At 42.7% G+C, this 25,188-nt stretch overlaps 1 protein-coding gene across 1 annotated transcript in view; it reads left to right on the top strand.

The window, feature by feature from the left end:
* Positions 1-20,481, top strand: part of LOC140738066 (arylsulfatase J-like) — a 31,510-nt gene extending 11,029 nt beyond the window's left edge. Inside the window, exon 2 of the mRNA XM_073065130.1 lies at positions 18,610-20,481. Within this exon, the coding sequence (XP_072921231.1) occupies positions 18,610-19,981 (1,372 nt within the window). The 3' untranslated portion in view covers positions 19,982-20,481. The remainder of the gene's footprint in view (positions 1-18,609) is intronic.
* Positions 20,482-25,188: the final 4,707 nt, after the last annotated feature.

Below are 25,188 nucleotides of genomic sequence, written 5' to 3'. Positions count from 1 at the left end.
TGAATGCCCCCCCCCACCCGCCCGTGTCGTCCATAGCCTGGGGAAGCCTTTTGGGTTGCCAGGAGGCTCTGATTGAGCAGGGATCCACATTCTGGTTCGCAGTCCAGTCCTTGCTCCTTATTCCAGGTTTTTCCAGCTTTTGTTGAGGCAGCTGATTCTTGTTTGGGCTAGCCTCATAAATAGCTTCAGGATTCACCCTTGGGCTACTGGATTGTTCCTGTCCAAACCTCCTGTCTGTATCCCTTCTCTTCACCTTCCTGCCTGGAGCCGAGCCTTGCCTCGCCTCGCCTCACCTCATCTCATCACACCCCACCTCTGCCTGGAGCCTTGCCTTATCCTGCCTCTGCCTGGAGCCTCGCCCTGTTTGGAACTGTCTGTCCATGTCCACATCTTCGCTAGGTAGGTCCGGCCATTTTGCTGCTACCTAGCATTGGGAACTGTCTCATCGTGTTCAGTGTTCTGTGTTATGAGTCCTGGCCCTACGTTCTGTATCCAAGGAGGGGTCCTGGCTCGGTGTTCCATGTCCCTGTCTCTCTGTAGGCTCTGTGTCCTCATCATGTCTATGTGCCTCGCCCAGCACAGGAGTACCTTGCCCAGCCCGGTGCTGGGATTCCCTCGTCCTGTGCTGGGATTCCCTCGTCCTGTGCTGGGGTTCCCTTGTCCAGCAGTCTCACATCCAGTCCTGTTGTCTCTCCCTCGACCAAGGCTCTGGGTTCTCGTCATGTCCATGTGCCTCACCCAGCACAGGAGTACCTTGCCCAGCCTGGTGCTGGGATTCCCTCGTCCTGTGCTGAGGTTCCCTTGTCCCGTCCCAGAGTCTCTCATCCCGTCCTGTAACCTCGCCATGTCCTCGCCTGGTTCTGGACTTCGAGCCCGAGTCAAGACACAGATTCTGGGTCTTTGTCCAGTCTCTGGCTCGGAATCCAAGCCCAGACTCCTAGTTCCCAGTTCCATGTCCTGGTTCCCTATCCTAATCAGGTCCTAGCTCAGGTCCGGAGTCCTTGTCTCGTCCAGGGCCGGTGTCATGTCCAGCGTCCTTTCTTCCCCACTTCCCTTTCTTCCTTCTCACGCCTAGTCCTGCTCCTGGTACTTCAGTGTCTGTGTTTTGCATTTGGGTCTGCTCCCAATGACAATTATGACAATTGAGGATTATAGGGTAGCAAGAAAGGAGCTTCAGAAGGGGCTGATAAGAGCAAGAAGGGTGCATGAGAAGGCCTTGGCGAGTAGGGTAAAGGAAAACCCCAAGGCATTCTTCAATTATGTGAAGAACAAAAGGATGACAGGAGTAAAGGTAGGACCAATTAGAGATAAAAGTGGGAAGATGTGCCTGGAGGCTGTGGAAGTGAGCGAGGTCCTCAATGAATACTTCTCTTCGGTATTCACCAATGAGAGGGAACTTGATGACGGTGAGGACAATATGAGTGAGGTTGAAGTTCTGGAGCATGTTGATATTAAGGGAGAAGAGGTGTTGGAGTTGTTAAAATACATTAGGACAGATAAGTCCCTGGGGCCTGATGAGCAGTCCCCAGGCTGCTCCACGAGGCGAGGGAAGAGATTGCTGAGCCTCTGGCTAGGATCTTTATGTCCTCGTTGTCCACGGGAATGGTACCGGAGGATTGGATGGAAGTGAATGTTGTCCCCTTATTCAAAAAAGGTAATAGGGATAGTCCAGGTAATTATAGACCAGTGAGACTTACGCCTGTGGTGGGAAAGCTGTTGGAAAATATTCTTAGAGATATGATCTATGAGCATTTAGAGAATCATGGTCTGATCAGAGACAGTCAGCATGGCTTTGTGAAGGGCAGATCATGTCTAACAAGCCTAATAGAGTTCTTTGAGGAGGTGACCAGGCATATAAATGAGGGTAGTGCAGTGGATGTGATCTACATGGATTTTAGTAATGCATTTGACAAGGTTCCACACGGTAGGCTTATTCAGAAAGTCAGAAGGCATGGGATCCAGGGAAGTTTGGCCAGGAGGATTCAGAATTGGCTTGCCTGCAGAAGGCAGAGGGTTGTGGTGGAGAGAGTACATTCAGATTGGAGGGTTGTGACTAATGGTGTCCCACAAGGATCAGTTCTGGGACCTCTACTTTTTGTGATTTTTATTAACGACCTGGATGTGGGGTTAGAAGGGTGGGTTGGCAAGTTTGCAGACAACACAAAGATTGGTGGTGTTGTAGATAGTGTAGAGGATTATCAAAGGTTGCAGAGAGACATTGATAGGATGCAGAAGTGGGCTGAGAAGTGGAAGATGGAGTTCAACCCAGAGAAGTGTGAGGTTGTACACTTTGGAAAGACAAACTCCAAGGCAGAGTACAAAGTAAATGGCAGGATACTTGGAAGTGTGGAGGAGCAGAGGGATCTGGGGGTACATGTCCACAGATCCCTGAAAGTTGCCTCACAGGTAGATAGGGTAGTTAAGAAAGCTTATGGGGTGTTAGCTTTCATAAGTCGAGAGATAGAGTTTAAGAGACGCGATGTAATGATGCAGCTCTATAAAATTCTGGTTAGGCCACACTTAGAGTACTGTGTCCAGTTCTGGTCACCTCACTATAGGAAGGATGTAGAAGCATTGGAAAGGGTAAAGAGGAGATTTACCAGGATGCTGCCTGGTTTAGAGAGTATGGATTATGATCAGAGATTAAGGGAGCTAGGGCTTTACTCTTTGGAGAGAAGGAGGATGAGAGGGGACATGATAGAGGTGTACAAGATATTAAGAGGAATAGATAGATTGGACAGCCTACACCTCTTCCCAGGTCACCACTGCTCAATAAAAGAGGACATGGCTTTAAGTTAAGGGGAGGGAAGTTCAAGGGGGATATTAGAGGAAGGTTTTTCACTCAGAGAGTGGTTGGTGCGTGGAATGCACTGCCTGAGTCTGTGGTGGAGGCAGATACACTAGTGAAATTTAAGAGACTACTAGACAGGTATATGGAGGAATTTAAGGTGGGGGGATATATGGGAGGCAGGGTTTAAGGGTCGGCACAATATTACAGGCTGAAGGGCCTGTACTGTGCTGTACTATTCTATGTTCTATAACAGTATCATTGAAAGACCACCCAATTGGGGTATTCAACCAGAGTGCAGAAGACAAACTGAGCAAATATAAAAAGAAGAAACAATAATAATAAAAAAGCAATAAATATCAAGAACATGAGATGTATAGTCCTTGAAATTGAGTTCATAGGTTATTTCAATGATGGGGCAAGAGAAGTTGAGTGGTTATCCCCTCTGGTTCAAGAGAAGATGGTTGAGGGGAAATAACTGAAAGAAAGAGTTATTATGGCTCTGGGCCTGTACTCACTGGAGTTTAGAATAAGAGGGGACCTTATTGAATCCGATCGAATATTGAAAGGCCTAGATAGCGTGCATGTGGAGAAAATGTTTCCTACAGTGGGTGAGTCTAGGACCAGAGGGCACAGTCTCAGAACAGAAGGACATCCATTTAGATCAGAGATGAAGAAGCATTTCTTTAGGCATAGGCTAGTGAATCTGTGGAATTCACTGTGACAAATGGCTATCGAGGCCAAGTCATTGCATATAATTAAAGCAGAGGTTGATAGGTTTTTGGTTAGTCAGGGTATTGAAGGTTACAGGGGGAAGGCAGGAGAATGGGATTAAGAGAGATAATGGTGAAATGGTGGAGCACACTCAATGGCCAACAGGCCTAAATCTGCTCCTAGGTCTTATGGTCTTGTGTTAACTTTCTTTCTCTCACCAGAAATGTTAAATAACCTACTGAGTTGTACTGTATTTAATTGTAAGTTTAGTACATCCTTTATTTGAAAATGTGTGCATTTAGAGATAAGACAGTTTTTGCATCTTCTGATTAATCTAAATGTTCTATAGTTGATAGATTATTGTAGTTTTTGGCCCATTTTCAATCAGAAAGTGAAGTCCCAAGTGATATGTGGCAAACAATAAATGTGCAGCTTTCAGTTTACAGGACAGAGGCATATAACAGATACACTGTGTGTTCATTGGAAATGTGCTTGCTGTTCAATTTAGCATTTGATTAAAGTTAGCAATGTTCCAGTTGTTTGAAATATAAAATATTCTTGTATCTTATTTGACTATTCCAATGGTTATGAGGACTAGATATAATTAACAAAGTCTTACCGTATCCAGCTATTTTCTGCCATGCAGATAACACCAAATAAAAGTTTGTGTACTTCATATCTCTTTCTTTTATAACTTTAACTTGCTAATCATATGTTATGGCTTATCATTACCTTGACCTTTTTTAAAATAAAATGTTGCTACTGACCCCATTTCTTTGAGGCCCTTGGAAGGGAACATATTTTGGACCAGTGCCAGTAAAATTCCATATAAATTAGACCAACTTTAGTTAAGCCAGAAAATGTAGAATGGAGTTTAGCTTTAAAATATGCAGAAACTTTTGGAAGAATCAAATAGTCAGAAAGAGGCTGAGTTGATTCTTTTCATACGTTGTTCTGAATTTGCTAACTATACCCAGTTTAGAATGGGAATGGTTCCAAATAGTTTGCATTCTGACTGTATATATGATAAATATGGCCAGTAACTAGATCTTTTAAAGGGGCATTGTTAATCCAAATAGCAATAGGAGAAGGAAGATGTTTATGGCAACAGCTGTCACCTAATGTATCTGCTTTTAGCAGAAAGATTACAAGCAAGCTCCTGGTCAGAAGGAACCATTGTCCTGGCCGGAGAATTGCTAGATAGCTAGTGCTGCTCAGGAGGGTTTTAAGTCATTTTGCACGAGAATAAGAATCAAGAAACCAAGACAGAAAATGGAGGGATTGAGAGGAAAGTAGATGTCATGACTCAGTAAAGAAGGACAGGCAGGAACAAAATAACAGGCACGATTGGACTGATGGATTGAGGTTGATTATTTTAAATCTGGGAGTTTTAAAATTAAGGGTTATGAATTTGGAGCACGTATCAGTACATGGAATTACGTTCTTGTGGCCATTATGAAGGGACAGGGATGACCAGGAGGTTGAAAGTTCATTTATTATCAAGGTATATATACTATATACAACCTTGAAATTCATCTCCTTACAGGTAGCTGCAAAACCCAATAGAACCCATTTTTTAAAAAAAGACCCAATGTGCAGGAGTTCAATGTCTTATAAAAAATAGATGGGAATAATTGGAGCTAATTTCACAGCTACACCCAATGGGACAGAATGGAGGGCTCATCCACTAATTGCAAATGTCTTATTCAAAAAGAAGAGGTGCAAACACCAGGGACATTGAGGAACTGGCATGCAGGCAGATTAGAGAAAGCTGTAAATACAACAGGATTGTTATCATGAATGACTTCCACTTCCCTATAGAGAATGAGACTTCCTGAGCTCAGATGAGGCAGGATTTATTACATGCAGCCAGGAGGGTTTCTTAAATCAGTATGTACATAATCCAACTAGGGTAGATGTGGTGTTGGCAAATGTTCCTGGGCAAGTTACTGACCTTTCAGTAGAGAAAACTTGGGGAAGAGTGATCATAATTTAATTTTTATGATAGCTATAAATAAGGAAAAGAATGGACCTTGTGGAAGAGTATTAATTTGAAGCATAGCAAATTACGAGAGAATTAGGCAAGAACTAGAGTTAATTGGGAACAGCTGTTTATTGGGCAAGTCTCCATCTGACATGTGGAGGATATTTAATAACCAACTGCACTGAATACAGAATTGTTACATTTGAGTAAGAAGGAGGGACAAGCAAGGCAAGGTAAAGGAATTTTCAAAGTTGAGAGAGAGAGAGTGAATTTAGTCAGGAAGAAAAAGAAAGCGCATGTAAGTTTTAGAAAGCTAAAATCAAACGGAGCCTTTGAGGATTATAAAAAGTTAGAAAAGAACACAAGAAGGGAATTCAGAGTGCCAGAAGGGGCCATGAAATGTTCTTGGCAAGAAGATTAAAGAGAATCCCAAGACATTTTATACATTAATCAAGAGCAGGGTAACTAAGGAATAAGTGGGACCACTCCAGAATAGAGGGAACAAATGCTCGGATATGAAAGATGTGTGTGAGCTCCTAAGTGAGTACTTTATATAGGTATTTAAAAGGAAAGGATGTGGAGGATAGCGAGTTCAGTGTGGAACCTGCAAATTTGCTAGAGCATTTTGAGATAAAGAAGGAAGTAGTGTTGGGTCTCTTAGAGAACATTAAGGTTGATAAGTCCCCATGAACCCAGGAATATACCCCGGTTTATTAAGAGAGACAAAAAATGAGGTTGCCAGGGCCTTGAGCAAGATCTTTGCTATAGCCAAAGGACCAGAGAACTTGCAAGTAGGTAATATTGCCCACTACTCAAGAAGAGAAATAGGAGTAGTCCTGGAAATTACAGATTTATGAGCTTCACGTCAGTGTGGGGAGTTATTGGAAAGGATTCTTACAGACAGGATTTGTGTACGTTTAGAAAACCATGACCTAATTAGGGACAGTCCGCATGACTTTGTGTGACTTAGGCTATATCTTACTAACATTAATGAGCTTGTTGAGGCGATGACAAAGGTGATGGATAAAGGTAGAGCTGTGAATTTCAGAATGACATTTGGCAAGGTACGTCATGGTAGGCTCATTCAGAAGATTAACATGCATAAGGCCCATAGTGGCTTTGTTGTTTCAATTCAAAATTTGGTTGCCCATAGAAGACAGGAAGTAGAGGTCAAATGGAGTTGTTCTGGCTGCAGGACCATGAGGTATCTGGTGGTATTCCACACTTATCTGTACTATGATCTCTGCTGAATGTAATGAATATAAATGACCTGGATAAAATGTACTGTAGATGGGTGAGTTAGTAATTTTGCTGACTATACAAAGATTGGTGATATAGTGTGGATACTGCTGAATGATACAGTGGAATATGTATGTGTTATGATATGTGTCGGACAGTTCCACCTTCCAGGGTTTAGACGCTCTGAATCTCTGGAATAGGAATAACTGGCAAGGCTCCTTTAGAGATTCAGGCCCACCCAGCTAATTGGCGGCCATGTTTTGGTGCCAGGATTTTGATATTTAAAGGGCACCTGAACTGGGGTTTGGGGTTCAATCAACAGCTCCACTTTGGATTTTTGTCAAGCGTCTAGTTTTGAAACCTGTGCTCATTTCAGTCTCGTATTGTGTCTCGATTGTACTCTTGGATACTCCAGCACTTGGGTCTTTACTATCCTCACCTAGGCTTCTCGTCACAGTACGCTGCAGATATAGACTGAAAAGTGGCAGGAGGAGTTTAATCCAACAAATCTGAGGTACTGCACTCTAGGAAGTACAATATAAAGGGACTGTTAATAGGAAGACCCTTAACAGTTTTGATGTTCAGAAAGGTCTTGAGGCCCAAGTCAACAGTGGCTACACAGCTTGATCAGGTGGTTTTTTTTTTAAAAAAAAAGCATACACCATGCCTGCTTGCCTTGCTTAGTCAAGACAGTTTTATATAATTTTGGTTAGGCTGTATCTGGAGTACTGAATTGGATTCTAATTGTCCCATTATCAGGAGGACGTGGCGGTATCGGAGAGGGTGCAGAAGATGCTGCCTGAATTAGAGGGCACGTGCTATAGGAGAGATAGGGTAAATGAATTGCTTGGTCTGGAGCACTGGTGGCTGTGAGGAGACCTGATGGAAGTTTATAAGGTTATGAGAAGTGCAGATAGCCTGAGTTTTCCCAGAGTTGAAATGTCTAATACTAGAGGGCATGTATTTAAGGTGAGAGGGGATAAACTCAAAGGAGATATGCAGGAGATTTCCCAGAGGGAATGGTGGTGCTTGGAATGCACTGCCAGGGATGTTGGAGGCAAAAGCAATAGAAAAGTTAAGGAGGGTCTTATATAAGCACACGACTGTGCAGAGGATGGGGAATTAACAAGACATTATGCAGGCAGGAGGGATTTGTTTAATTGGTATGGTGCAACATCATGGGCAGAAAAACCTGTTCTTGTGCTGACCTGTTCTGTGTTCTGTGCTGTAGTGTTACCTGAAATGCTAATTCTGAAGCATTCACATAAAGATATCACATCTTCAGTGGTAGCACATTTTCAGAAAAGCATGGAATCATGCTGTAATGGAAAGTAACAACTTAGTTAAATATTAACAGCAAAAAAATGCATGAGGCACTCAGCAGATTAGGCAGCATCTATGGAAAGTGAAACAGAAACATTTCAGCTCTGCCAGACTATATGGTGGAACAGCATATTCCTTTTCAAGTAATAATGCAATTGATATTGTTACAGTTTTATGCTGATCTTTTCAAAGCTTACTTTATTATGCTTATACCAATAAATGATCCCGTTTGAAGTGTGGGTGTAAATGTGGTGTGCAAGTGTTGGAGTGGCTGGTAGGTTCACATGAATATACCTTCCTGAAGCTCCAGTTTCTGCTTGGGCTTTGTTTTACTGTTGAGATATTGACATCTGCCCAAACCATGAAGCAACAATAATGGGTTTGGTGAGTGGGAATGGGATTTCAGGCTGCTACACTCTTTTGGGAATGGTTGCAAGTACCAGGGCACATCTAGGGGCAGATCAATCATAACCATAGAACATTACAGCACAGAAACAGGCCTTTTGGCCCTTCTTGGCTGTGCCAAATCATTTTTCTGCCTAGTCCCACTGACCTGCACCTGGCCCATATCCCTCCATACACCCCTCATCCATGTACCTGTCCAAGTTTTTCTTAAATGTTAAAAGTGAGCCCGCATTTACCATTTCATCTGGCAACTCATTCCCACTCCCACCACTCTGTGTGAAGAAGCCCTCCCTAATGTTCCCTTTAAACTTTTCCTTCTTCACCCTTAACCCATGTCCTCGGAGTTTTTTCTCCCCTAGCCTCAGTGGAAAAAGCCTGCTTACATTCACTCTATCTATACCCATCATAATTTTATATTCCTCTATCAAGTCCCCCCTCATTCTTCTATGCTCCAGGGAATAAAGTCCTAACCGATTCAACCTTTCTCTGTAACTCAGTTTCTCTAGTCCCAGCAACATCCTTGTAAACCTTCTCTGCACTCTTTCAACCTTATTAATATCCTTCCTGTAATTTGGTGGCCAGGATGTTAGGGATAAATTTGTCCCAGTAAGGAAGATAAAGAATGATAGGATGAAGGAACCATGGGTGACAAGTGAAGTGGAAAATCTAGTCAGGTGGAAGAAGGCAGCATACATGAGGTTTAGGAAGCGAGGATCAGATGGGTCTATTGAGAAATATAAGATAGCAAGAAAGGAGCTTAAGAAGGGGCTGAGAAGAGCAAGAAGGGGGCATGAGAAGGCCTTGGCGAGTAGGGTAAAGGAAAACCCCAAAGCATTCTTCAATTATGTGAAGAACAGAAGGATGACAGAAGTGAAGGTAAGACCGATTAGAGATAAAAGTGGGAAGATGTGCCTGGAGGCTGTGGAAGTGAGAGAGGTCCTCAATGAATACTTCTCTTTGATATTCACCAATGAGAGGGAACTAGATGATGATGAGGACAATATCAGTGAGGTTGGTGTTATGGAGCATGTTGATATTAAGGGAGAGGAGGTGTTGGAGTTGTTAAAATACATTAGGATGGATAAGTCCCCAGGGCCTGACGGAATATTCCCCAGGCTGCTCCACGAGGCGAGGGAAGAGATTGCTGAGCCTCTGGCGAGGATCTTTATGTCCTCGTTGTCCACAGGAATGGTACCGGAGGATTGGAGGGAGGCGAATGTTATCCCTTTGTTCAAAAAAGGTAGTAGGGATAGTCTGGGTAATTATAGACCAGTGAGCCTTACATCTGTGGTGGGAAAGCTATTAGAAAAGATTATTTGAGATAGGATCTATGGGCATTTAGAGAATCATGGTCTGATCAGGGACAGTCAGCATGGCTTTGTGAAGGGCAGATTGTGCCTAACAAGCCTGATAGAGTTTTTTGAGGAGGTGACCAGGCATATAGATGAGGGTAGTGTAGTGGATGTGATCTACATGGATTTTAGTAAGGCATTTGACAAGGTTCCACATGGTAGGTTTATTCAGAAAGTCAGAAGGCATGGGATCTAGGGAAGTTTGGCCAGGTGGATTCAGAATTGTCTTGCCTGCAGAAGGCAGAGGGTTGTGGTGGAGAGAGTACATTCAGATTGGAGGGTTGTGACTAATGGTGTCCCACAAGGATCAGTTCTGGGACCTCTACTTTTTGTGATTTTTATTAACGACCTGGATGTGGGGGTAGAAGGGTGGGTTGGCAAGTTTGCAGATGACACAAAGGTTGGTGATGTTGTAGATAGTGTAGAGGATTGTCAAAGATTGCAGAGAGACAGTGATAGGATGCACAAGTGGGCTGAGAAGTGCAGATGGAGTTCCACCCAGAGAAGTGTGAGGTGGTATACTTTGGAAGGACAAACTCCAAGGCAAAGTACAAAGTAAAGGGCAGGATACTTGGTAGTGTGGAGGAGCAGAGGGTTCTGGGGGTACATGTCCACAGATCCCTGAAAGTTGCCTCACAGGTAGATAGGGTAGTTAAGAAAGCTTATGGGGTGTTAGCTTTCATAAGTCGAGAGATAGAGTTTAAGAGACGCGATGTAATGATGCAGCTCTATAAAATTCTGGTTAGGCCACACTTGGAGTACTGTGTCCAGTTCTGGTTGCCTCATTATAGGAAGGATGTGGAAGCATTGGAAAGGGTACAGAGGAGATTTACCAGGATGCTGCCTGGTTTAGAGAGTATGGATTATGATCAGAGATTAAGGGAGCTAGGGCTTTACTCTTTGGAGAGAAGGAGGATGAGAGGGGACATGATAGAGGTGTACAAGATATTAAGAGGAATAGATAGATTGGACAGCCAACACCTCTTCCCCAGGTCACCACTGCTCAACAAAAGAGGACATGGCTTTAAGTTAAGGGGAGGGAAGTTCAAGGGGGATATTAGAGGAAGGTTTTTCACTCAGAGAGTGGTTGGTGCGTGGAATGCACTGCCTGAGTCATTGGTGGAGGCAGAAACACTAGTGAAGTTTAAGAGACTACAAGAGAGGTATATGGAGGAATTTAAGGTGGGGGGTTATATTTGAGGCAGGGTTTGAGGGTCAGCACAACATAGTGGGCCGAAGGGCCTGTAATGTGCTGTACTATTCTATGTTCTAAAACTGCACACAATACTCCAAATTCGGCCTCACCAATGCCTTATACAACCTCACCATTACATTCCAACTCTTATACTCAATACTTTGATTTATAAAGGCTAATGTACCAAAAGCTCTCTTTACTACCCTATCTACCTGTGACGCCACTTTTAGGGAACTTTGTATCTGTATTCCCAGATCCCTCTGTTCTACTGCCCTCTTCAGTGCCCTACCATTTACCTTGTATGTTCTACCTTGGTTTCTCCTTACAAAGTGCAATACCTCACACTTGTCTGTATTAAACTCCATCTGCCATTTTTCAGCCCATTTTTCCAGCTGGTCCAGATCACTCTGCAAGCTTTGAAAACCTTCCTCGGTGTCTACTACACCTCCAATCTTTGTATCATCAGCAAATTTGCTGATCCAATTTGCCACATTATCATCCAGATCATTGATATAGATGGCAAATAACAATGGACCCAGCACTGATCCCTGTGGAACACTAGACACAGGCCTCCACTCAGAGTAGCAATTCTCCACTACCACTCTCTGGCTTCTCCCATTGAGCCAATGTCTAATCCAATTTACTACCTCACCATATATACCTAGCGACTGAATCTTCCTAACTAACCTCCCATGCGGGACCTTGTCAAAGTCCTTACTGAAGTCCATGTAGACAACATCCACTGCCTTCCCTTCATCCACTTTCCTTGTAACCTCCTCGAAAAACTCTAATAGATTTGTTAAACATGACCTACTATTCACAAAACCATGTTGACTCTCTCTAATAAGTCCCTGTCTATCTAAATACTTGTAGATCCTATCTCTTAGTACTCCTTCCAATAACTTACCTACTACAAACGTCAAACTTACCGGCCTATAATTTCCTGGATTACTTTTAGGCTTAAGGCTGAAGAGTAGGGTAAAACCCAGGTAGAGGAGGCCAAGACAACATTAAGGCTCCAGAGATGGATCTTTAGCCTTTGTCTCCTTTAACACAAGGAAGAAACGCTTCTGAGCTTATCCCCCCTACCATCATTTTCTACTGAAAGCTCAGCACTCGAGGGTTGCACCAAAAGCATGGATTACAGAGTAAATACCCCTGAAAGCCTCATCCTCATTCATCTGTGGTAAGATCCTAGGTATCTCCTGAATCTGAAGGTAAAATTCTCAGCCAAAGGCATCCCGATATGAATAGGTAGAAGAGTGTACTGCCTATTTTAACTCTCTGTTCATTCTCTGTCATACAAATCCTATGTACACTTACATTATTTGCTTTGCCTGTTATTTTACAAGAGTAATTAACCTGTACCTTTGCAAAGCATTTTGTACATCCAGAACTAAATATTCAGACATCACATAGTCAAAGTTTGTATTTCTTGAGAAGGCAGGTAGTTGAAAAATTATCCAGGTTTCCCACTGTATGCCAATATCAGGTCAATATCAATTGTATTTGTTCACTTATAAAATGATAAACAGAATTTATGGTTTATTTTTAATTCCTATTTCTGCTTTAGCATTTTAGCTTGTCATACATTGCATAAGCCCTAATTATTCTCAAAAACTGCTGCTTTACAAAATTGCTATTTACTCTACTGATTGACTTACTTCCTCGTGCAGTTATAGTTTGGGGATAATGTTCAATATTGCAGATTTCAGTAGCATGGAAGAGTGGACCATCAGCTTGATAGGAAACACGGATTATTCTTAATCTAATAAAATTATTCTATTAAAATCACTGTCCAGCTGGTAAAGTTGAAAATTACTCATTATGAATTAACATATTGAACCATTAAATCTGGAATTAACTGGAATTTATATTTGTAATCTCTGATGCACGTAAATTTTTCTGTTTCATAGGATCAGTATTTGGAGCTAAGATGTTGTGGCCATTACACAGACTTGGATGGCTCAGGGGCAGGAATGATTATTTCAATTGCCAGGCTTTAGATGTTTCAGAAAGGACAGGGAGGGAGACAAATGAGGTGGGGACGTGACACTGTTGATCAGGGATAGTGTCACTACTGCAGAAAAGGAGAAAGTCATGGAGGTATTGTCTACGGAATCTCTGTGGGTGGAAGGAACAGAAAGTGGTCAATAACTCTACTAGGTATTTTTTATAGACCACCTAATAGTAACCGGGACATTGAGGAGCAGATAGGGAGACAGATTCTGGAAAGGTAAAATATTAACAGGGTTGTTGTGGTGGGAGATTTTAATTTCCCAAATATCGGTTGGCATCTCCCTAGAGCAAGGGGTTTAGATGGGGTGGAGTTTGTTAGGTGTGTTCAGGAAGGTTTCTTGACACAATATGAAGATAAGCCTACAAGAGGAGAGACTGTACTTGATCTGGTATTGGGAAATGAACCTGGTCAGGTGTCAGGTCTCTCAGTGGGAGAGCATTTTGGAGATGGTGATCACAATTCTATCTCCTTCACCGTAGCTTTGGAGAGGGATAGGAGCAGACAAGTTAGGAATATCAGGCTATCAGGCAGGAACTTGGAAGCATAAATGGAAAACAGATGTTCTCAGGGAAACGTATGTAAGAAATGTGGCAAATGTTCAGGGGATATTTGCATGTGGTTCTGCATAGATTCCAATGAGACAGGAAAAGGATTGTAGGGTACAGGAACCGTGTTGTAGAAAGGCTGTTGTAAATCTAGTCAAGTAGTAAAGAAGAGCTTACTAAAAGTTCAAAAACTAAGTAATGATAGAGATCTAGAAGATTATAAGGCTAACAGCAAGGAGCGTAAGAATGAAATTAGGAGAGCCAGAAAGGGCCATGAGAAGGCCTTGACAGACAGGATTAAGGAAAACTCCAAGGCATTCTACAAGTATGTGAAGAGCAAGAGGATAAGACATGACAAAATAGGACCAATCAAGTGTGACAGTGGAAAATTGTGTATGGAACCAGAGGAGATAGCAGAGATACTTAATGAATACTTTGCTTCAGTATTCACTACGGAAAAGGATCTTGGCGATTGCAGGAATGACTTACAGTGGACTGAAAAGCTTGAGCATGTAGATATTAAGGAAGAGAATGTGCTGGAGCTTTTGGAAATTATCAAGTTGGATAAGTCACTGGGACCAGACAAGATGTACCCCAGGCCTCTGTGGGAGGCAAGGGAGGAGATTGCTGAACCTCTGGCAATGATCTTTGCATCACCAATGGGGATGGGAGAGGTTCTGAGGGATTGGAGGGTTGTGGATGTTGTTCTCTTTACAGGAAAGGGAGTAGAGATAGCCCAGGAAATTATAGACCAGTGAGTCTTACTTCAGTGGTTGGTAAGTTGATGGAGAAGATCCTGAGAGGCAAGCTTTATGAACATTTGGAGAGGCATAATATGATGAGGAATAGTCAGCATGGCTTTGTCAAGGGCAGGTCGTGTCTTACGAGCCTGATTGAATTTTCTGAGGATCTGACGAAACATATTGATGAAGATAGAGTAGTAGAGTAGTAGATGTAGTGTGTATAGATTTCAGCAAGACATTTGATGAGGTACCCCATGCAAGGTTTTTTGAGAAAGTAAGGAGGCATGAGATTCATGGGGCATTGCTTTGTGGATCCAGAACTGGCTTGCCCACAGAAGGCAAAGAGTGGTTGTAGATGGGCCATATTCTTCATGGAGGTCAGTGACCAGTGGTATGCTTCAGGGATCTGCTCTGGGAACCATACTCTTCGTGATTTTTATAAATGACCTGGATGAGGAAGTGGAGGAATGGGTTAGAAAATTTGCTAATGACACAAAGGTTGGAGGTGTTGTGGATAGTGTGGAGGGCTATCAGTGGTTACAGCGGGACATCAATAGGATGCAAAACTGGGCTGAGAAGTGGCAGATGGAGTTCAACCCAGATCAGTGTGAGGTGATTCACTTTGGTAGGTCAAATATGATGGCAGAATATGATATTAATGGTAAGACTCTTGGCAGTGTGGAGGATCAGAGGGATCTTGGGGTCCGAGTCCATAGGACACTCAAAGCTGCTGCGCAGGTTGTCTCTGTGGTTAAGAAAACATACGGTGCATTGGCCTTCATCAATCGTGGGATTGAGTTTAAGAGCCCAGAGGTAATGTTGCAGCTATATAGGACCCTGGTCAGACCCCACTTGGACTACTGTGCTCAATTCTGGTCACCTCACTACAGGAAGGATGTGGAAACCTTAGAAAGGATGCAGAGGAGATTTACAAGGATGTTGCCTGGATTGGGGAGCATGCCTTATGAGAATAGGTTGAGTGAACTCAGCCTTATCTCCTTGGAGCAATGGAGGATGAGAGGTGACTTGATAGAGGTATACAAGATGATGAGAGGCATTGATCGTGTGGATAGTCAGAGGCTTTTTCCCAGGGCTGAAATGGCACAATTCACGAGAATGACACGAGAGGGCACAATTTGAAGGTGCCTGGAAGTAGGTATAGAGGACATGTTGGGGGTAAGTTTATTACGCTTAAAGTGGTGAGTGCGTGGAATGCGCTGCCGGCAACGCTGGTGGAGGCAGATACAATAGGATCTTTTAAGAGACTCCTGGATAGGTACATGGAGCTTAGAAAAAGAGGGCTTTGGGTAAGCCTAGGTAATTTTTAAAGTAAGGGCGTATTCGGCACAGCTTTGTGAGCTGAAGGGCCTGTATTGTGCTCTAGATTTTCTATGCTTCTAAATGCTGGAGAAGGTTTCAGCAACATCTTGCAGTGTGGAATCTGACCATAGCATGTGGATATAATTTTAAACAGATTATGATGTAAAAGGGGCATTATAGACGGTCGCAAATTAAACATACTTGCTAGTTTTGCATCCTTTGATTATGAATGTTAATTATTCCTGGACCCAAGAAATTAGCAGGAGTTAAAGGAGCCAACTAACTATAGGTAAAAAGGTTAGCTCCAGAATCAGATCTAATATCACTGGCATATGTTGTGTAATGTTCTTTGTGTGATTTCAGGTTCTTGAACCTCCTGATAGCAATGGAAAGAGGACAGGTTTGGAGGGTTGTGACTGGTGGTGTCCCACAAGGATCGGTTCTGGGACCTCTACTCTTTGTGATTTTTATTAATGACCTGGATGTGGGGGTAGAAGGGTGGGTTGGCAAGTTTGCAGACAACACAAAAGTTGGTGGTGGTGTGGATAGTGTTGAGGATTGTCGATGATTGCAGAGAGACATTGATAGGATGCAGAAGTGGGCTGAGAAGTGGCAGATGGAGTTCAACCCGGAGAAGTGTGAGGTGGTACACTTTGGAAGGACAAACTCCAAGGCAAAGTACAAAGTAAAGGGCAGGATACTTGGGAGTGTGGAGGAGCAGAGGGATCTGGGGTACATGTCCACAGATTCCTGAAAGTTGCCTCACAGGTAGATAGAGTAGTTAAGAAAGCTTATAAGGTGTTAGCTTTCATAAGTCAAGGGATAGAGTTGAAGAGTCACAAGGTAATGATTCAGCTCTATAAAACTCTGGTTAGGCCACACTTGGAGTACTGTGTCCAGTTCTGGTTGCCTCAGTATAGGAAGGATGTGGAAGCATTGGAAAGGGTACAGAGGAGATTTACCAGGATGCTGCCTGGTTTAGAGAGAATGGATTATGATCAGAGATTAAGGGAGCTAGGGCTTTACTCTTTGGAGAGAAGGAGGATGAGAGGAGACATGATAGAGGTGTACAAGATATTAAGAGGAATAGATAGATTGGACAGCCAACACCTCTTCCCCAGGTCACCACTGCTCAGTACAAGAGGACATGGCTTTAAGGTAAGGGGAGAGAAGTTCAAGGGGGATATTAGAGGAAGGTTTTTTACTCGGAGTGGTTGGTGCGTGGAATGCACTGCCTGAGTCAATGGTGGAGGCAGAAACACTAGTGAAATTTAAGAGACTACTGGACAGATATATGGAGGAATTTAAATTGGAGGGTTATATGGGAAGCAGGGTTTAAGGGTCGGCACAACATTGTGGGCCGAAGGGCCTGTACTGTACTGTGCTATACTATTCCATGTATGTTCTATATCCTGGGTGATGGGATGACAGATGCTGCCCTCTTGAGGCATCACCTTTTGAAAGTGTCCTCGATTCTGGGGAGGCTAGTGCCTGAGATGGAGCTGGCTGAGTTTACAACTTTCTGCAGCTTTTTCCAATCCTGTGCAGTGGCCCCTCCATACCAGACGGTGATGCAACCAGTTAGGATGCTCTCCTCGGCACTGATGTTGTGCTGGGATTCTGCCTCAAGAGTAATGAATTCTCTTCGTGGCTTCACATTCTAAATTTTGTATCTTTCTACAGCATGCCCATATTCTATCTTAATTCTGATACAACATATCTTACAGCTGGCAGTACATTAAGGTAATCCCAGAAGTGAAAATGCAAAACTTTGGCAGCAAAATGAAGAACCTCTCTCACGTCATCCCTTGGAACAGTTTTATTATTGAAGGAAATCTGTCCTGTTCTGCCCAAGTTGAGAGAATGCAAGAATTAATGTTAAAAAGCATGCAATATTCTCAGCATCAAAGTCACTAGACTGTGTGACACCGCGTATTTTGTTTTTGAGATTAACTTGACTAAGATAATGAAAGGCCAAATTACAATTTGGTGAATTTTCATAAAAATCCATTAGACAATCAACTCTTTTTCCCTTTCCTTGAACATATCATTTTGATTTTATGTAGAAAAGTGCAGAAAAGTAAAGCATTTCTCCGAGAGGTACAGAAACATACAGTGTACCCCAATACGTAAGTGCTTGTTTAAGGCTTATTTGAATACTCTAGACTTGCGTGCTATTGCTGTGCAGCATTTAACCCAGGGTTGCTGAGCAACAGAGCACATCCGCTTGAATGCCTGATTTTCCTCATTCTTTTGAGTGCATATTCTTAAATACCATTGTGGTGTACTGTATAACTTCAAATAGTACAAATTTCTGACTGTCCACAAAACTCTTTAACTCCTAGTAGCCATAACTTTGTATTTATTTGGTCTTATTCTAAAGATCTTTTGGAGCCTAATTTAAATACCTTGGCATGGCAATATTTTGGCTTAATATAGTTTGATCCTGTTACTATTTTATCTGGTTGTCAGTGGTAAATCCATCTTTATCACACTGTACCATATTGTTCCCCTGTACTTTGTTCGCTCAGTTTTTATTTTTTACACAAGCAATTTGTACAGAGCCACAGAAATTATAATTTGCCCATTCCATTCCAACTACCCTTTTAACAGAGTGGTCGGTCTTAATTACTGTTAAGCAACTCCCTGGCACTGAAAATTAACTTACTCAAATGTGAAATCTCATTCTTCCAGCATTTAATTGCTGCTGGAGATATTAAAAACATTTTTCTTTTATCTCGCTCTCTGCCTCATTCCTCTTTTGTTTATTCATTCACCGTACTGCTTACAATGGCACTTTGGACTGATTAATTGAGGAGCTGAACCAGTTCAGATACTTCACAAATGACTAGTTGTTTCTGTGACAGCACCTTACATTGTGCAATGGTCACTCACTATTCACAACAGTGTAAAAAGTGCAGGTGGACTGGAGATACCATATTGTACAGCTGATTAATGCAGATTTTTGATTTGTTTTGTAGGTATCAGATACACACGGGACTTCAACACTCTATCATAAGGGCTGGACAACCCAACTGCATACCCCTTACTAATGTAACACTACCTCAAAAGCTTCAAGAAGCTGGCTATTCAACGCACATGATTGGAAAATGGCATCTAGGATTTTATAAAAAAGAGTGTCTGCCCACACGTAAAGGATTTGATACATTTTTCGGGTCACTCACGGGCAGTGGTGATTACTACACCCACGAAATCTGTGATGGGCCAAAAACATGTGGCTATGACTTGCATAAGGATGAAAATGTGGCTTGGGAGTACAGGGCTCACTCTTATTCTACTTTCCTATATACTCAGAAAGCAGTGGACATTCTAGCAGCTCATAACCCTCAGAAACCACTCTTTCTGTACATTGCTTTCCAGGCTGTTCACACACCCCTACAAGTACCAAAGAAATACCTGAGCCAATACATGTCAATTGACAACTTAGGTCGGCGGAGATATGCTGCTATGGTAACATGTTTGGATGAAGCAGTAAATAATCTTACAAAGGCATTAAGAAAATATGGTTACTATGACAACAGTGTCATTATTTACTCTTCAGACAATGGAGGGCAACCCTTGGCAGGGGGAAGCAACTGGCCACTCCGTGGACGGAAAGGAACGTACTGGGAAGGAGGAATTCGTGGCATTGGCTTTGTGCACAGCCCACTCATTAAAAACAAAGGGAGTGTGAGTCGGGGGCTAATGCACATTACAGACTGGTATCCTACTCTCGTAACACTGGCAGAAGGAGAGCTGGAGGAGGATTTGGGGCTTGATGGATATGATGTTTGGGAGACTATAAGTGAAGGCAAACCCTCTCCACGGATGGATATCCTGCATAACATTGACCCCCTTTACACTCGTGTTAAAACCAGATCACCTCGTGACGGATTTGGAATTTGGGACACAGCAATCCAAGCAGCAATCCGAGTTAAAGACTGGAAATTATTGACAGGGAATCCGGGTTTGAGTGACTGGATCCCACCCCAAACCTTCCCAAACTTTGGCGGGAAGTGGTGGAATCTGGAAAGAATACTATGGCCTAAAGGAAAATCACTGTGGCTGTTTAACATAACTGCTGATCCATATGAAAGAGTTGATCTTTCTCATCAGTACCCAGAGGTTGTCAAGAGGTTACTCTTAAGACTTGTTCAGTACAACAAAACTGCAGTTCCTGTTAAATACCCACCTAAAGATCCTCGAAGCCACCCAACACTTAATGGTGGTGCTTGGGTCCCATGGGAGAATGGGGATGGAGAGGAAAATAATATAATTAATAGCAATACAGAAGCTAGAGCATGTAGCATCTGTAACACAAAATTGCGTTTCAAAAAGCCTGTTTGGGGTTAGTATTCACTTTGAAATTTTTAATTTATATAAATGGAAAATGTTTAGTAAGTGCCATTGGCATATTACACTTTAAAATGGTGCTGATGTTAGTAAATTGTGATTTGTAAACAAAAAAAAGTATAATCTGAGAGAACTTTTGCCTACCCATATCTTTTGTATCACCAACAATGGAAGATTAATGAGGGCTGGTCAATGAAAGGGCAGGGACTCCTTTAGCACAGCTCACCAAACAGAAGAAGACGCCGTGTGAAACATGTTGTTAAATAATCTGCTGCAAAAGTGTATTTATTTTTAAAAAATGTATAGTTACATTTTAATAGAAATCAAGGATGTCCCTTTCTTCTCAGGGGTGCTTAAAATATATATTTTTTTAGCATTTGGTTCAAGTTTGGGAGCAGACATTCCTAACATTAACTGTTATATCGGATTTCTCAAAACATTCCAATAGCAAATGAAATTATTATAATAAGTTCAATAAATAAATACAGTCCTGAAAATTATTTTGTTTTTCTGTGGCTCTGAATGTTTCCAGGTGGAAATCATTTTAAGCTTGTGTGGAACCTATTGCAATCCCATGATGGGAGTGTGAAGTGCTGCAACTTGGGACTGCCAAACCTTACCACAATCACCCCTGTCAACTACTGGGCAATGTGGATGGACAAATTGGGTAGACCAGAGGACACTATCTGATTCAGCACCAATTTGTGTACATTTGCCATTATGACCACTGAGGCCAGGGTGTCACCAGCCCAATATTCACTTCAGCTTTATTAGAAACATAGAAAACAGGTGCAGGAGTAGGCCATTCGGCCCTTCGAGCCTGCACCACCATTCAGTATGATCATGGCTGATCATCCATCTCAGAACCCCATACCTGCTTTCTCTCCATACCCCCTGATCCCTTTAGCCACAAGGGCCATATCTAACTTGCTCTTAAATATAGCTAATGAACCGGCCTCAACTGTTTCCTGTGGCAGAGAATTCCACAGATTCACCACTCTCTGTGTGAAGAAGTTTTTCCTCATCTCGGTCCTAAAAGGCTTACCCTTTATCCTTAAACTGTGACCCCTCGTTCTGGACTTCCCCAACGTTGGAAACAATCTTCTTGCATCTAGCCTGTCCAATCCCGTTAGAATTTTATACGTTTCAATAAGATCCCCCCTCAATCTTCTAAATTCCAGTGAGTATAAGCCTAGTCGATCCAGTCTTTCTTCATATGAAAGTCCTGCCATCCCAGGAATCAATCTGGTGAACCTTCTTTGTACTCCCTCTATGGCAAGAATGTCTTTCCTCAGATTAGGGGACCAAAACTGCACACAATATTCTAGGTGCGGTCTCACCAAGGCCTTGCACAACTGCAGTAGAACCTCCCTGCTCCTGTACTCAAATCCTTTTGCTTTGAATGCCAACATACCATTTGCCTTTTTCACCGCCTGCTGTACCTGCATGCCCACCTTCAATGACTGGTGTACAATGACACCCAGGTCTCGTTGCATCTTCCCTTTTCCTAATCGGCCACCATTCAGATAATAATCTGTTTTCCTGTTCTTGCAACCAAAGTGGATAACCTCACATTTATCCACATTAAATTGCATCTGCCATGAATTTGCCCACTCACCTAACCTATCCAAGTCACCCTGCATCCTCTTAGCATCCTCCTCACAGCTAGCACCGCCGCCCAGCTTCGTGTCATCCGCAAACTTGGAGATGCTGCATTTAATTCCCTCGTCTAAATCATTAATATATATTGTAAACAACTGGGGTCCCAGCACTGAGCCTTGCAGTACCCCACTAGTCACTGCCTGCCATTCTGAAAAGGTCCTGTTTACTCCCACTCTTTGCTTCCTGTCTGCCAACCAATTCTTTATCCACATCAATACCATACCCCCAATACCATGTGCTTTAAGTTTGCACACTAATCTCCTGTGTGGGACCTTGTAAAAAGCCTTTTGAAAATCTAAATATACCACATCCACTGGCTCTCCCCTATCCACTCTACAAGTTACATCTTCAAAAAAATTCTATAAGATTCGTCAGACATGATTTTCCTTTCACAAATCCATGCTGACTTTGTCCGATCATTTCACCTCTTTCCAAATGTGCTGTTATCACATCTTTGATAACCGACTCTAGCATTTTCCCCACCACCGATGTCAGACTAACTGGTCTATAATTCCCCGGTTTCTCTCTCCCTCCTTTTTTTTTAAAAAGTGGGGTTACATTAGCCACCCTCCAATCCTCAGGAACTAATCCAGAATCTAAGGAGTTTTGAAAAATTATCACTAATGCATCCACTATTTCTTGGGCTACTTCCTTAAGCTCTCTGGGATGCAGACCATCTGGCCCTGGGGATTTATCTGCCTTTAATCCCTTCAATTTACCTAACACCACTTTTCTACTAACATGTATTTCCCTCAGTTCCTCCATCTCACTAGACCCTCAGTCCCTTACTATTTCCGGAAGATTATTTATGTCCTCCTTAGTGAAGACAGAACCAAAGTAGTTATTCAATTGGTCTGCTGTGTCTTTGTTCCCTATGATCATTTCACCTGTTTCTGACTGTAAAGGACCTACATTTGTCTTGACCAATCTTTTTCTTTTCACGTATCTATAAAAGCTTTTACAGTCAGTTTTTATGTTCCCTGCCAGCTTTCTCTCATAATCTTTTTTTCCTTTCCTAATTAAGCCCTTTGTCCTCCTCTGCTGGTCTCTGAATTTCTCCCAGTCCTCAGGTGTGCCGCTTTTTTTTGCTAATTTATATGTTTCTTCTTTGGACTTGATACTATCCCTAATTTCCCTTGTCAGCCACGGGTGCACTACCTTCCCTGGTTTATTCTTTTGCCAAACTGGGATGAACAATTGTTGTAGTTCATCCATGTGATCTTTAAATGCTTGCCATTGCATATCCACCGTCAACCCTTTAAGTATCATTTGCCAGTCTATCTTAGCTAATTCACGTCTCATACCTTCAAAGTCACCCTTCTTTAAGTTCAGAACCTTTGTTTCTGAATTAACTATGTCACTCTCCATCTTAATGAAGAATTCCACCATATTATGGTCACTCTTACCCATGGGGCCTCGCACAACAAGATTGCTAACTAACCCTTCCTCATTGCTCAATACCCAATCTAGAATGGCCTGCTCTCTAGTTGGTTCCTTGACATGTTGGTTCAGAAAACCATCCCGCATACATTCCAAGAAATCCTCTTCCTCAGCACCCTTACCAATTTGGTTCACCCAATCTATATGTAGATTGAAGTCACCCATTATAACTACTGTTCCTTTATTGCACGCATTTCTAATTTCCTGTTTAATGCCATCCCCAACCTCACTACTACAGTTAGGTGGCCTGTACACAACTCCCACCAGCGTTTTCTGCCCCTTAGTGTTATGCAGCTCTACCCATATCGATTCCACATCCTCCAGGCTAATGTCCTTCCTTTCTATTGCGTTAATCTCCTCTCTAACCAGCAATGGTTAGAAACCTTTTCTTTCTTGTCTATCCCTCCTGAATATTGAATATCCCCGGATGTTGAGCTCCCATCCTTGGTCACCCTGGAGCCATGTCTCTGTGATCCCAACTATATCATATTCATTAATAAATATCTGCACATTCAATTCATCCACCTCGAGTTTCCACCAAAAGAATTTATAAACCTAAACTTACCTTCCCAGGTAATACAGCTGATACATGTGCAGCTCTGTAGTGGATTAAAATTTTCTTTGGTAACCTGATAATTCACATGCAAGCCCATACTTTGCCTTTATTAAAGAGTATCATTTGGGCTCAGTGGCTGCCAAGACCACTTCACAGATGAGTGGGAAAGGAGCAATCCTAGTTTCACTCTTCCTGCCAATCAGAGAAAGTTAACAGTAAAGGAAACTACAGCATTTCTTTGCAGTAAATCAGCATTTTACCCTGTAAAGTCTTGCTTGAGATCATTCAATTCCAGTTGAATTGTCATTCAACCATACATGAATACAGCCCAACAAGACAGTGTTACTCTGGAGTTGTGCTGTACCAGACACAGGACAGCACACACAAGATGGCGAGCACATGAAAGTAGTATTACAATCATGGAATAAAAGAGTCCCAAAAAACTCCCACCACTGCCTGTAAGGAGTTTGTACAGGCATGGGTTTCTTCCGGGTGTTTCAATTTCCTCCCACAGTCCAAAGGTCAGTAGGTCATTGTAAATTGTCCTGTGATTAGGCCAGGGTTAAGTCGGGGGATTGCGGGGCAGCACAGCTCAAATGTCCTATTCCGTGCTGTATCTCAATAAATAAATGAAACAAAGCGTACTTCCATTAATGCCCCTCCTCCCCTTCTTACCCCATCCTTGATATATTTAGCTTTTTCCCCCTCCTTTTTTTTCTCTCTTTCTGCCCATCACTCTACCTGTTCTCCATCTCCCTCTGGTGCTCCCCTCCCCCTTTCTTTCTCCCTCGGCCTCCTGTCCCATGATCCTTTCCCTTCTCCAGCTCTGTATCACTTTTGCCAATCACCTTTCCGGCTCTCAGTTTCACCCCACCCCCTCCGGTCTTCTCCTATCATTTCACATTTTCCCCTCCCCCTCCCACTTTCAATTCTCTTACTATCTCTTCTTTCAGTTAGTCCTGACGAAGGGTCTCGGCCCGAAACATCGACAGCGCTTCTCCCTATAGATGCTGCCTGACCTGCTGCGTTCCACCAGTATTTTGTGTGTGTTGCTTGAGTTTCCAGCATCTGCAGATTTCCTCGTGTTTGCCAAACAAAACATATGCTATTAATCCACAGTCGACTACACAGGTCCTGTCTCCCACCAAGCAGACTCGGAGCCCAGCCCCAATGCCCGCCAAGCAACACCGCGGCTTGAGGCCCGGTCCTCCAGTGCTCGCATATAGAATATTAGTAAAGACACAGCCACGCAAATATATATGTACATAGTCCAGTTCATTTAATATGTAATATTAAATGTAATAGATGTAATAGTGGCCAAAGGAACTAGGGTAATGGATGAACTGAAGGAAATTTATATTAGGCAAGAAACTGTGTTGGATAGACTGTTGAGTCTGAAGGCTGATAAGTCCCCGGGACCCGATGGTCTGCATCCCAGGGTAGTTAAGGAGGTGGCTCTAGAAATTGTGGACACATTGGTAATCATTTTCCAATGTTCTATAGATTCAGGATCAGTTCCTGCAGATTGGAGGGTGGCTAATTTTGTCCC

Source organism: Hemitrygon akajei, chromosome 13, assembly GCF_048418815.1.
Source record: "Hemitrygon akajei chromosome 13, sHemAka1.3, whole genome shotgun sequence".
NCBI lineage: Eukaryota > Metazoa > Chordata > Chondrichthyes > Myliobatiformes > Dasyatidae > Hemitrygon > Hemitrygon akajei.
This window is presented reverse-complemented; position numbering and strand designations above follow the sequence as displayed.